Source organism: Artibeus jamaicensis, unplaced genomic scaffold, assembly GCF_021234435.1.
Source record: "Artibeus jamaicensis isolate MK-2021 breed Jamaican fruit bat unplaced genomic scaffold, CSHL_Jam_final contig_387, whole genome shotgun sequence".
In the NCBI taxonomy this organism is placed as follows: Eukaryota; Metazoa; Chordata; class Mammalia; order Chiroptera; family Phyllostomidae; genus Artibeus; species Artibeus jamaicensis.
The window spans coordinates 15,991,920-16,006,649 of record NW_026521812.1 but is presented as its reverse complement, the minus strand read 5'-3'; the positions used below and the strand labels follow the sequence as shown (position 1 = coordinate 16,006,649).

Here is a 14,730-nt window from a genome sequence, read left to right as displayed (position 1 = left end):
CCCTCCAGTCAGCACATTTAACTAACTCAGAGTAAACAGTTCCAAAGACCAAAGAGTTAATTCCTACCCAAAACCATATTGTTCTGCCACAGTAATAGGTTCAGTCTTTGTATATGCATTATGACTTGTTAGTACAAATAACAAAAGCTACTAGAAATAAATAATAAACTAAAATATTTAATTTGAAAGAAACAGAATTAAAAAAATAAGATCAATACCATTTTTAATGTAGAAGATGCCATCTTTATTTACAGGCTAATAAAAAAATATTTAACTCAACTAGATATATTTGTCATAAATCCAATTGACTTGAGGCCAACCCTAAGTGGAAGAATGGACAGGTGGAACAGGATAATTATAATTACAATAGGAATGTCAAATAATGTGCAACTTACACAAGAATCAACATATTTTGTTTCTAAACATAAAAACAAACTAAGTTCACTGTGGGGGAAATAAAACCAGCACGAAGACAAACTGCTAACTTTTCACAGCTCTTCCATTATAATTACCAAGACTCACAAATTTTCATCTCTCTTAAATCTATTTTAACAAGTCTAATGACCTAGATGTTGTTTTTCCATTATCCACAACAGACAGTGTAGAAGAGAATTTAGAGGTGAAAATCTAACTGTACACAGTGTCTTGCACTCTGTGTAAAATTTTTTCTCAGCTATTCTCTGTGTGTGCATTTGTGTATTTTTATTTTTTCATTTCAACTATAAAAACTTTGCAACAGTTCTCTCCTTATGTGTTTGGTTTTGCCCTAGAAACTTGAGTGTTATGAGTTCATTTCCTACACAGGTGAAAATTTTAAAAAAATTTAAAACTGCTTCTCATTCAGTTTTTTTTAAAAAAGTCTACAATTCTTAGTTCCTTCCCCAAAGACCATATATATCTAAAGTGAACTTTCAAAGGGACTGTTACAAAATATGTCAGGAGCTCACAGTAGCATCTGAGCAACAGGTCCTGTCAAGCAGGCTCGCAAACCAAGGTGAAACAAGTCTCAAAGGGGAGCCTGACCTGTGCAATTTTAAATTCTAAACTGCCCCGAGCATTTTTCATTCTGCTCATCAGCCCTTGAAAGGAGTTATATCATAACCACCTCACACAATCCTTTTTTCTACACAGCATCCTCAAAAATAGGCCAATGGAAAGCTGTAAAAAAAATTCTTCATAGACTTATTAGATAGTTCTTGAAAACCAAAAGGTTTCAGCTCATATTTCCTAAGAATTCAGTCATAGATATTTTCTGGAAAAATGCCATGGTTGTCCCATTCAACTGTTTAAAAAAATAAAAGTAACACGGTTTCAAGTCACAACAAAAACATTTGCAGACACGTTACAATGTAATATTTTGACTAAATGAATACACTGGCTAAAACCCTGTTTGCAGAGCTCATGTCATGTACTGGGCGCATGTGTTTGGAGGAGGGGAATGCAGAAGGGAAAAACATTTGTTTTCTATTAAGAGGCCTTGCCTACCATGTCAGAAGCAAACAAGAGCATGTAGCTTGCTTACTCAGTTGTGCAATTAAATACCAGCTTTTGCTTAGGGATGACGTTATCCTACAAGGTATTTTAACATCAGTAACAATATATACTATGAAGTGCATTTCTATTACAAATTAACATGGAGATATACAGATGATTAAAACCATCCAAAATAAACTATAAATGAGCAATAGTTAAAACATAAAATTTATAAATAACAAAACCATCAAATAAAGTATATACATTTTACAGATTTACCTACGAACAAATATATAGTGCATCTAGGAAAGACAAGAAAATGTGTATTGTATGACATGACATCTGAGTATCAGAAATGAAGAACTGATAACACTCTGAAAGCCTGGTAGGCTTTCCCCTCACTTAACAGTCCATTATATATATACATACATATATATCCTTTAAAGCAGTGATACTGGCAAAAGTATCACCCCTTTAAATGCAATATTTTCATTTTCCCCAACAAGGTACAGTGAGTGGCCTTCAGTAAATAAAAGAGCAGGTACTCCATTCTTAATCCTGGGATAATAGAACTAGAAAAATCTTAGTTTGCATCTGAAAAGCACTTGAGTCAGACACATACTGAGGTGAAAAGTCAACCAAAACAATTACTGTATCCAAACGTCTTCCCCTTATCTTTCCCACCAGTGCTTCGGCTTTTAAAATGACTGGCAAATCAGTTACTTTTGAGAGAAAACTGCTGTTTGAATACAATGCATTTCATTAGCATAGTAATAAATTTGAGCTTTTACTTCCAGGAAAAAAAATGTATCTTTAAGTGCCTGGACTATCGCAACAAGACACAACTCAAAATGTACAAACTGTCTTTTGTAGATCCCAGGAAAAAAAGCACTGGAGACTAATCAGTAACGACAGAGTGCTCCAATGTCATGCACGGAGGATCAACATAATCGAGGACAGGTATTTTACACTCATCTGCATTTTGTTTAAAACCCAGAAAAGTACAATGTACAGGAACTTTACAGGAGCTACTTCTAGTGCAGCACTGATTGATAAAGGATTGCTTAAAGAAAACTATTTGTACTGCACTGCATAAAGCTGAACAGCAAACTCATCACAATAAATGATCATTAAGAACTGATTTAGATATCAGGATGCAAAATAAATTTAAAAAACTACAACCATTCTTTCAGTTAAAAAATATTAAGTCAAGCCTACATTTCTGCAATTCATTAAATTTTGTCCTTTGAAACACCACACTTGACATTCTGGAATATACAATATGAATTCATTTATTCTCTTGTATTTAAAGACTATTTTTTATAAAATACTGGTTAGCACTATCCTTCTAAGTGGGAAAGGAATGAAATAAAACAGCAGTGCTTCATGTGGTACTTAAGAGCCTAGTAATACCCCTTTGGAAAACACATGCTTTGGTACTTCACAGGATTTTTTAAGAAAATCAAAACTGCTTTACATGCAATAGCCAATTGTGATGTACCACGGGAACAGGGCATTCAGCATTTAGAGCAGTTCACATGAAGCCCTGAGGTACCCGCCTTTCATTCAGGCAACACGCAGCCTCCCTGGATTTGTACAGTCTTTGTCACCCTCTTCCCTAGCGCCCCAAATGCAGAATGGTCTGATTTCACAATCCTGTCGGGGGTACAGTCAGTTCAGTAGGATTTTTTATGATACAGACTGTGAAGATCGTCTAACTTAGAAGCACTGTCTTCCAGCGGAGTTTCACCCGAAGTTCCTAGGTCTCCGTTTTCATGGCCATCGGTTACTGCCTTCTTATTAAATCCTAAAAGAGAGAAACAAAGGCATGGATGCCCACCGTAATTTATAACTGTAATCCGAGGCAAACGGGCCCTAGATTAACCAAGTTAGTAATTTCTGAAAAAAGGAATACTTCTTTCTTATAGCAGATATCAAACATTGTAGAAATTTTTAAAAATATTATCTAGTGGACCTATCTAAAAATTGTATAAAATTTCCTACCAAATTTCTCATGGAACTTATAGTTGATAAGCATAATTGTGAAATTCAGTCACTTTTATTTATGCAAATATCTATCTTTTACTTGCATAAGTTATATTTTTCTTCTATATTTTGCTTTAAAATTATTTAGCTTCAGTTTACTGAGGTATATACTAGTTTATTGCTAAAACTCTAGTTTGTTGGCAAGACAAACTAGATAAAATATAAAATTAATTTTGGTTAATCTATAAAATAGATAATGGGCTTTCAAATCAGTAAGAGTTGACTGCTATCTATGTCGTATGGACACAGGCTAACTAATAACCAACGGACACATTTGTCTGTGATTTGGGCAGTTAACTGCAATGTATCCTAAGAGCACACATTTTCAGTGCAGTCACAAGGGAGGCGGCCTGCAATTTTCACACAGGGGACAGTACTCTTCCAGCCTCAGCTGCCAGAAAAGAAAGAGACAAGCCTCCAATCCTGACAGAAGACAGTAGAAAGAATGAAAGACAATGAAACCACAGGGCAAGCACCCGACAGTGTGAGGTGCGGACATCCAGCCACAACAGCTCCTACTGGTGTGTTTGCGTAGATAACTCAGAACGTCCAAGTTCAGCGGAAGGGCAACACTTCCTCAATTCGCCGTAAGTTCTCAAACTGTTTGGTTTGGGGATGCCTTTACACTCTTAAAAAGAACTACAAACAGCTTTTGTTAATGTGCATAATTAGTGTTATGTGGGTTACTGATGTTTAGTTTCCGTATTAGTAACTAAAACCGAGAAATCTAAAAAAACAACCTTTTTGTTAAAAATGACAAAAATATAATATGTGTTAACATAAGCAATGTATGCGTTTAATGAAAATAACTATTTTCCTCAAAAAATTTAGTTGGGCCCTGGTTGGGTGGCTCAGGTGGTTAGAGCAACCATCCTGATACGCCAAGGTTGCAGGTTCAATCCCCAGTTAGGGGACATAACAAGAATCAACCAATGAATGCAGAGCTAAGTGGAACAACAACTGATATTTCTCTTTCTTCTTTCCCCTGTCTCTCTAAAATCAATAAATAATTTTTTAAATTTATTCAGAAGAGCAGCATTATTTTATAATTTTGCAAATATACTTAATGTTTGGCTTTATAGAAGATAGCTGGATTCTTGTATTTGCTTCTACTCAATCTGTTACAATATAAAAAGTTAGTTCCCCTTTGCACAGATATGTAGTTGGAAGACAGGAGAGTAGTTTAATAGCCTTTCCAGATAAACTATCAATATTCTCCTCTGATACTACACCACAATTTGACAATATGAAATTTGAAATCTTTGTGCACTCAGTTCTGTTTAACATCCATTTGTCTATCTTGTACTTTGAATGGCTCTTTTGCCCACGCAGGATTTTCTAACATCATACACTGGTCATTTTAAAAATATTAGGACACTCAGTGAGTTATATAGCAAAAATTGACACATATCATTTTACTATATGAAGAAATAAAACACATTCACTAACCACCAATCTTATTAGAAAATGTTCTTAAGTGTCGGGAAGCTGTCAGTTCATTGTGGTTGACACATGTTTTATGACATTGTAATTTTCACTTGAAAGCTCAGAGTTTTTCATCCGCAATAAATACTGTCAATTGTTTTTCTTGACGTGACGGGCTCACTATTCATTTTAAAGACAATGACTGCCAAGTAGCCTGAACAACCATGATTTGTCAGTCATTCTCTGAAGCAAAAATTATCTTCCATGATAAAAAAGAATAGTTCAGCTAGCAACTTAGTCATTTAAGTACTTTTCCCTGAGACTAGCTTCTCAGCTCACCACTAAGTGCTTTCTGCATACTTTCTATCTCATTCCAAAGAATATTTTTTAAAATGTACCAAGGGTCCAAATTTAATAAAATGAAGCTTTCTAGTACTATTTCATCGAGGATATTCATAAGTGAAACATTTTCTTTTTTTTTTTTACTCTGAGTGGATGGCAAGGGAGAACACATTAATTACTAGCACAGTGGCACACTGGCTTGACTCACACTAAGGCACCAGGAGTTTTATCCCCATTCTTTTGCACCATCAGTGCAAATACTAAGACAAAATGACAACAAGACAAGACAAATAATGTCTTATTATGAAATATTTTGATATCATGAACCCCCTAAAAGGTCTCAGGGACCCCCAGAGATCCATAGATCATAATTTAAGAAGTAGTGTATTAAGGAAAAGAAACTGTTAGAATTTTTCTTTAAGATGACTAAATAACAGCAAAGAGCTAAACCAAAACTCTTCAAGATCACATATCCTGATTCTAATCGCAATAATAAGACAACAGTCTACTCACTTATTTCATTGTATTATGAGAGAGGAATTCACATTAAGACAGATAGATAACATTAAGATATACTTAATCTAATAGGCATTTTGGTCTTTGCTTCAGGGTTAGAAAACTTAATTTTTTTTAAGTATGTATGTATTTTTTAAAGAACACTTGTAATATCCTGTCTTAAGGTCCAAGATGAATCTAGAAGAACTTCTAAGCAAATCCAATTTTGGTACAGTTACTGATTACAATAAAACTATAAGCAAGGGAGAGCTATTCATTCAGTTAATTTAAAAGTGTTACCAAAGAACAGCTTTAGGCTTTCAGATTTTAAAATGTTGTTAATAATAAATACATTAATAACTTTTAGAGTGATTTTTACCTTGTAACACTTTGATTTCCCCACTTGGGCCTTTGCAACTAGAACCAGGATTACTAGCTCCCTCTAACTCGTCAAGGTACAAACGATAGCGATGTCCACTCTCATCTTCATACTCTACGTTTTCATCGTCGGAATCCACTTCGGGAGCCACATACACAACTTCAAATTCGATCTCTCCTCTCTAAAACGGGGGCAGAAAATGAGAAGTCAAGTTATTATAAACATAACTTTAAAAGGATTTCTAAATTATTTAGGGTGGGGGATGAGATGAGGAGCAGTAGTCAGACCTCGGATGTAGCTTCCTTTCAAGACAACAGATAATGGCATTCTAGAATCTCCAAGGGTGGAAGGCAACTCAGAGTGCAGACCAATGCTCTGAATCCTCTCTGAAATTTCTTTTTAGTATTACAGAAGATCTTTTTACTGATGACAATATTTTTGCTAATAAACCCCAGAAAAGGATGCCTAACTATTTAATTTGTAGAATTTTGGAACAAATGTTCAGTTGAAGTTATTTTGCTATTTTGTGCTTTACACAGCAATTCAGCAAATTCATCTAAATAGTCAGATAGTATATAAAGTTGCACCTAAAAGCAAACTTCTCACACAAACTTTTCCTTGACTGATTCAAGAAACCACTATATAATGATTTCTTGTTTCTTACTGACTAGGTCTTGCACCTCTCCTTAACTTTCACTGAGTATGAGACATAGTGTTTAATCAAGGTGTTTTGTTCAGTAATAACAGTAATCACTACATTTATTGTGCAAGATGATATCCTTAATCCTCAGAATAACACTATTATAGTCTCTTTTAGATGAATGAGGAACTTGAGACAGTCCTGAAGAAAGCAGATAACTTCCAATATGATGAACAAGTAAAACAGAATAATAGAAATATGACTCTAAAGTCCTTGCTCTTTCTCCCATAGTGGACTAAATGTATAATTCTAGAATTATTCTTTAATAACAACTTTATATTCAAGTTAAAAAGTTACAGATTATTTTATGGTAAAAAAAATTCCAAGCTATAATTGTCATTTAATTAGAGACTACAATCAATACACATGAGTCTGGGATCTGAAACTTTGAAAATTATGGCCTGCCTTTGCTCAAAAGAAAGCATGTCATTTTTTTACTGCTGCTCACTAAGTTAGTCTCTTTGATGCTCCTCTTTCCCCAGCAGTTTATGGTGGTTTCAGAATTTTAATATATGTTTAGCGTTTCCTTAAAACTTGATGACTGCCTGGCCATATCTCCTTCAGCACAGCTGCCATGCACCCCACCCTCATGCTACTGGACGGCAGCCAAGCTGGGCTGCGAGAACCCTAACCTGAAGATACTAGAGTTGCATCCTTAGCTCTCCCCCTGATGAGAATATGCTCTACGAACACCACTTTAGGGAGACAGGTGGATGACAGTCCAGTGGTATTCAGTAAAGTTCAAGAGAACAGAATTAGGTCTGCGGGTAGCTGTCACAGAGACACAGGTTTTAGGCTTAATATGAGAAAGAGCTTTCTAAAAATCATCAATGCACCACAATAGAATGGACTGCTTCACCAAGTCCTTAAATGCCATTAAATTAGTAATAGTGTAGAGGTTTATACATCCTGTGGAGTTGAACCAAATGAGCTAAATTCACTTTCAATTCTGAGATTCAATACCACATTCGCACATCACACTTCTGATACAACAAACATCTCAATATCCTATCAATGCCTCTTTAATTTCCTCAACCCTAATCTTAAAAAACAAATCTTAAGTACATAGAATAATAAATATAATGTCTGTACATAAATCCCAACTCTATCATTTGTTTGCCTGAAACTTTGAACAAATAATGTGTTTCTCTATGCACCTTAGTTTACTTGTTTTAAAGAGGAGGCCGGGGCTAAGTGACTTTTAAGGATCCTTTTAGTTTCAACATTTATGACTATAAAATAAATCCACTTTCTAGCATCATTTTTAATAATGCCTTATATTTACATAGCGTTTTAGTCATTGACAGTGCTGTGCTCTCTAAAGTAAGGTCCTGTTCTGAGCACATTACAGTGTGTTACCATCCTTAATCCTCACAGCTCTGCAACGGGGACACTGCGGCACAGAAGACGTGACCTGCTCAAAGTTATGCAGCTGTGGAAAAGGGCAAACCAAATCTCCTCTTTCAGTAAATCTGGCTGAATGTCTTCTATAAAAGTCCCAAATCAAAAACAAAAACAAAAACTAGTATCAATATAGAAACACTTTACTACCTGAGTAACCTCCTAGGGAAGTAAAAAATACTCAATAGATTCAAAAAGAACCAACTGATAGATCTAATTTTAATTTCATAAAGGCAACTTACCTGCTGGGAAAGAATGGTCACAGCTTCTTTATGCTTTGTATCCCTTAGGTTAACTCCGTTCACAGCCAAAATCGCATCTCCGACATGTAGCCCTCCACACCTGTCAGCAGGCTGCCCTGGGTGGATCTCAGAAATGAGGATCGGAACACCATGTTCTTTCCCACCCTAACAACAAATACAACAAAACAAAGGCAACACATTAGTTTACTCTTTGTATAATTACAGGCTATTTTAACAGCTAATTTTCTTAAAAATATATTTCATAAACACCTATACACACTGTCTCTAGATGCTGAGTGAAATCTTATTTGATGCTTAAGTAATGGTAAGTAAATTATTATGAGTATCATAGGGTTACCTCTTAGTAAAAGTGAATGACATACATGTGCTTTTCTACAAAGCATTTTAGAGTCAAAACTATAATCACTAAACTCTTAAGCACAAATATTTTATGTATTAGCAGTCTACAGCACTATTAGATTTTATCAAATATAAATCATTATAAATGGTAAAAGAAGAAAAAAAACCCTTCCTTCCACGTACCACAAAAACTGTAAGATCATAGGCTGAATCTCAGTTTCAGATATATTAAACATGAAAAAATATGCAACACAGAATTCATGAAATGCAGTTATTTGGTACATGTCACTTTCCAGCTTGTATGATAGCTATTTCTGTGTGTTGTCTGTGTATCTGATTTCTCCATTGTATTGACTTTTCATTATAAGAAACATTCTTACATTAAGCAGTATCAGATATAAAATGAGCTTATACAGTGCTTAAGAATTACCAAATGAAAATTAGTGTAAAACCACCTTATTTATTCATGTGGAACAAAGCACTGAATAACAGCAAAAGAACTCCAAATGTATGTATTTATAACAGACTGCTGTCCAGAATGTTGCCCAAGACAACTCTTTATAAAGGCATCACATAGTCCTAAAAGGGAAGACTATTTTGACCCAAGAGCCAGTCAAATCTGACAACAAAGAAATGAAACAAGAAAGAGATAACACATACTCTGGAGCCATTTAACACAGAAGAAAATGGTCATATCCATTCCCAAAGGCCATTAAAAGCATCAAAGAATATAGTACAGAACTATGACCTGAGTCATAATAAAAATGCAGTTATGAGGAAGATTTACATACCAGAAAACAAATGCAAAGAACTTTACACAAAAAGGTACCCATGGGGATAAGTTTAGTTCTTTGGCAAATGTATTTAAAATACTGTTTCTCGATCATGTCCAACGAAGGAGCATGACTCTGCCAGACAACTGTAGGGAAGGAGACTGAAAGCACTGCTTCTTACTGTTATTGAAATGCCAAGGCCTTCGTGGTCTTCCTTAAGGAGGAGAACTTTTCTAATCGGACCAACACCTTGGCTTTTCTTTAAAGAGTCTTGATCCTTATTGGAAGAAAAAAGAAAAAAAATTAGTACTACATAAATAATACAACAAATTAGAGTAAACCCATGCCATATGACCTGCTTTTATTAAATAAAGAAATCTTTATTAATTTCTTGTAATGCAGAGATGTCAAACTCATTTTCACCAAGGACCACAGCAGCCTCGCAGTTGCCTTCAAAGGGCCAAAATAATTTTAGAACTGTATAAATGTAACTACTCCTTAACTGTTAAGGAGTTGAAATTACATTCAGCCCTTTGAAGGCAACCATGAGGCTGCTGTGGCCCCTGGTGAAAATGAGTGTGATACTCCTGCTGTAATGGATACATTGTATAGTGTTAAGAAAGTAATTACAGATCAATGAAAATAGTTGTTCTGTTAATATAACAGACTGTACAGTCAATTTTCTTACCCTTCTGTCAAATTCTGTAACACTGATAAATCTCTTTTTAAATTGTAGGACATTACAAAAGAAATTATTGCCAGGAATTAATTGATGAACAAATATCTTCAAGAAATAAAAGTGGTAATTGTTTATCTTCACTGGAAAAAACCATAAAGATCTATTTCCATTTTAACTAATCTGTAGAACTGGAAAACAAATTACTAATTGGATCATTCATTAATTTTTCATTCCTTTGAGCTCTAGAGTCCACCTTATAAATAAAGGACCTTGCTCCACTAATTCCTTCTCTGACACCTTTTCTCTTTTCCTCTCTACTAAGCTCTTTCCTAGTCAGAACATCAACTAAAACTCCAAGATTTAAACTACTCTTCCAGATTAAACTACTGACCATGTACAAACACAAAACAAAGAAACCCTTCTATCACTTCCTACCATCTTCAGCTACCACCCCCCTCCGTCCTTCCTTCCTTAACCTTCACAGCGCTAATCCTCACCTACCTACCTGCATGCCTCCCACATTCACTACTCCACCCGCTGTGATTAGGGTTTTGCCCCAACACACTCTACTAAATTGTCTTCTCCATAGTAACTGGTAACCAAAATGGCTACATCCAACAAACACTTTTCAGTCACTACGCAATTGAAACCTTCAGACAGTTGATACTGTTCATTAACTGCTCCTTGAAACCCTCTTCCCTTTGGTTTCTATTTCACTGCTTTCCCAGGTGGCCTGTATCTGCAGCTCCATCTCAACCTCCTTCCATTTCCATTTCCTCCCCTCACTCCATAAAAGTTTCATTCCATCCTTGCCCTCTTATTCTTTTTACCTTAAATGTATGTTCCCTGTGTGACTGAATCAAGTCCACAGTTTCAGTTATAAATAGATGAATGATCTGCCTAATATTTCTTTAACTCGAGCCGCCTCTCCTGAATTCCAGAGTCATCTATCCAACTGGATGTAGCTTGCCGATCCACTGGCACCTCGTATATTGCATGTCTAAAACTGATCTCATCTTTCCCCCCAAACCCTCCTTTTTCCTGTATTTGCTTTATAAATGAATGCCATCAACTCACTTATTTGCCCAAATCAAAAACCTATTGTCTCCCTTCTCACTCACCCACTTAACCAACAGCTGGCCCCTGGACTCTCCAAGTCCCCTTGACTCTAATTCTGTCAAACCCTTCCTCTCACATGCACTTGCCAGGCTCTCCTCACTTCCTCCTCAGAAGAGTACGGTATCTCTCTCATGTATCTCCTCACCTGCAATTAGACCCTCTTCCAATACATCCTCTTCACTATATCAGACTGTCAGAAAATCTTATTAAATCCACTACTTTATTTAAAATCCCATGATTATCAGGTTAAAGTTCAAACTCATGTAGCATAAGATAGCTTTTCATATTTGGCCACTGCTTAGAAGTTAATGGGGCCCACCAATGTCCCAGAGAAGACAGTGGTATGTGTACTGCTATCCCCACTCCTTTCCCACCAAATCCATGTACATATCAATTCTTCTTATAATACTCTTTGCATTACTAAAGCCAACAAATGATTTTACTTAGGCCACACTTTATGTGGTGCTAAGATATGTGACCCACTAGGTAGGAGTCTGACATGCTCTTATTACATTAAGGCCTGTATTATCAGACAGCTGTTATAATGAAATTTGATAAAGATTTACCCAGAGAAAAAGAAATACAGCTGTACATGGTGGCTATGAAAGGAGAAAATTAGACGCAGACGTCAAATCCCATCTTAATTCAAGAACAAACAGGTATAAGCATTAGTTCACAGCCTACATTTAAAAAAAATGACTTTACTTGCTTTTAGAGAGAAGGAGGGGGAAGGAAGAGAGGAAGAGAAACACTGATGTGAGAAACATGGACCAGCTGGTTCTCGCATGTGCCCCAACTGGGGACTGCATCTGCAGTCCAGGCATGTGCCCTGACGAGGAATTGAACGAGAAACCTTTTGCTTTGCAAGACAACACCCAACTGAGCCACACCAGAACTGACATTGAATCAAGTTACCCAAAATTGCCTTAACCAACTACCTAAAAAATTTTGCAATTTAGCAATATAACTACACACTGCTAAGCTTAAAACAAATTCAAAACGAATTCATGCCTAATCATGTTCCAGGAAAATTTTGAAATATGAGCCAAAGTACTAGCACTATGTATTTCTGAGCAATAGTTTACTATCTTCAGAAATATCACTTTCAGGTCACTACCAAGTCAAGAGCTATGGGTTATCAAAACTTTAAATATGTATCTGTTTTAAATAAATGGGAGCTCACTTTCACTTTCTGAATTAAGGTCTTAAATACCAACAGAATAAAAACATGAAAAGAACTTCTGATTAGAGAAAGAAGGAAGTGGCTGAGAGGGAAACAGAGGCAAAGCCAACGCACGTGGCCCGGCGGCGCCTGCATCGGCCGCTTCAGGTCGTTCCGTCCTCGGCAGGCTCTGATGACAGTTTTGTGACGATGCAAATGTATCTCCGCCTCCAACTGGTTCCACAGCTTATCATGAGCAGGTCCCTTCATATCTCGTCCTAATAATTGTATTTGTTGGACCCTTCATATGGTGGAAAGAGTTAATTATGTTAGTTTTTCCTTATGTACACTACAGAGAAAATTCAGAAGAATTACTGAACATTATAGCTTTTGCAAAGATAGAAGTTGGTAATAAAAATAATATTCAAGAAACTCCCAATGTTCCTCAGACTTACAAAGATATGAAAATTTTGAAAAGAACAGATGTCTTCAAGGGGGAATCGGTTTAAAGTATATAAATAAGGCCTTTTTTATTCATATGCTTAATTTAAATGCATCGAAGAAATAATTTATGAGACCAATGTCAACATGTTTTTAATTTCTCCCATACAGTCAACGTAGGTCATCAAACTCAGATACCGTTTTTGTTTTAAATCCTCACCTGAGGTTATATTTATCGATCTGAGAGAGAAAAGAGGGGGAGAGAGGAGAGGGAGGAGGGAGAGAGGGAAGGAAGGAAGGGGAGGTGGAGAGACAGACAGACAGACAGATAGACATGGATCATTTGCCTCCTGTACATGCCTCAACCAGGGATCAAACCTGCAACCTAGGTATGTGCCCTGACTGGGAATTGAACCCACAACCTTTTGGTGTATATGATGATGCTCTAACCAACTGAGCTACTCGGCCACAATGAATTCAGATGCTATTTAACACTAGTCTTCAAATGAGGTTAACTATACAAAAACATTTCTTCTAACAACAGTTTCTTTTTAGAAAATGATTATTTTAAATGTGCTAAGTTATCAGAAAATGTGTACTTCAAGATGATATAAATTATTTTTATTTGCTCCACATTAGTTCTAATGTGACATTAAGACAATGAGCAGAAAATTATTTAGTACCAATAACTAATCACTGAAGTTTGTGAATAATTCATTGTGAAAATTTAATACAAGCAAAACTCTGTATTATTGTGGTATCACTGTTCTTCCAATGTATTTCTGAAGGGCAAGAAAGACCGGGTTTCAGTGACCGCAGAAAGGATCTTTAAGGACTCTGCTATACCGGTGAACGTGGTCTGTTACGATATCAAGGCAGAAAACGGCTGAAACGTGCAGCGGTAGAGTGTTTGCCTTTCACAGTAATTACTGTCAGTGTGTCTGTCTGTGTACATAAACCAGGAATATTCCTCTAGTATGGCTAAATAAGTCTGCAATATATACGGCTATCAACATTAAGTTAACAGCAGTAAGCTGTAACCAACTATAAAATAACACTTAGGGTAAAGATGAACATTTCATTTGCCACAGAGGTAAAGTCAACCTCATTAAATACCACTCGTCCCCTGAGAGTACAAGGCTACCCATTTCTACACACCGTCCGGCCAGCTCCTTGTCCAAGTACTTGGCAGCCAGCCTTGCGCCGTACACTTCTGCCTGGAGAACAGCTATGTGTCTACGAAGGGCTTCGTTCTCTTTTCTCAGCAACTTCACTTCAGCTTCAAGTTGAGCTTCTTTCATTTTTTCTTTTTTGTTTGCTTCAAGCTCTCTCTCCTATTGTAATTTTTTAAAAAAACACAATGTAATGAAAATATTTTTAAGACTACAACAAACCATGTTCCTTAAAATACACAAAAGCACACAGTCTAAATGTTAACAAGGGAAGGATATGATAGAAATTAATTTATTCCTATAAAATAAGAAAACAGAGGCGTGGATCAAGCTCTTTTAAACTAGGACCAGAAGGTGGTGGAGCCATTCCCAGTGAGAGTACGAAGAGGCCTAGGAGTCTACTTTACGCCTGTGTTAGCACGTACTAATAGAAGTGGCTTTGATGGATAACTAAATCTGCTCCCTATTTTCTAAAAATGACTCAGGAAACTAGACTAAAATAAAATAGTCACTCTGCTGAC

The 14,730-nt window shown here is 36.1% G+C and overlaps 1 protein-coding gene across 2 annotated transcripts in view; it reads right to left on the bottom strand.

The window, feature by feature from the left end:
• Positions 1-218: 218 nt before the first annotated feature.
• Positions 219-14,730, bottom strand: part of GOPC (golgi associated PDZ and coiled-coil motif containing) — a 33,305-nt gene continuing 18,793 nt past the window's right edge. For both annotated transcript variants that reach the window (XM_037158100.2, XM_037158101.2), the window contains 6 exons: positions 14,196-14,371; positions 12,732-12,897; positions 9,818-9,913; positions 8,504-8,668; positions 6,161-6,341; positions 219-3,280 (listed from right to left, as the gene is read on the bottom strand). In XM_037158100.2, the coding sequence (XP_037013995.1) occupies positions 3,150-3,280; positions 6,161-6,341; positions 8,504-8,668; positions 9,818-9,913; positions 12,732-12,897; positions 14,196-14,371 (915 nt within the window). In that variant the 3' untranslated portion in view covers positions 219-3,149. The remainder of the gene's footprint in view (positions 3,281-6,160; positions 6,342-8,503; positions 8,669-9,817; positions 9,914-12,731; positions 12,898-14,195; positions 14,372-14,730) is intronic.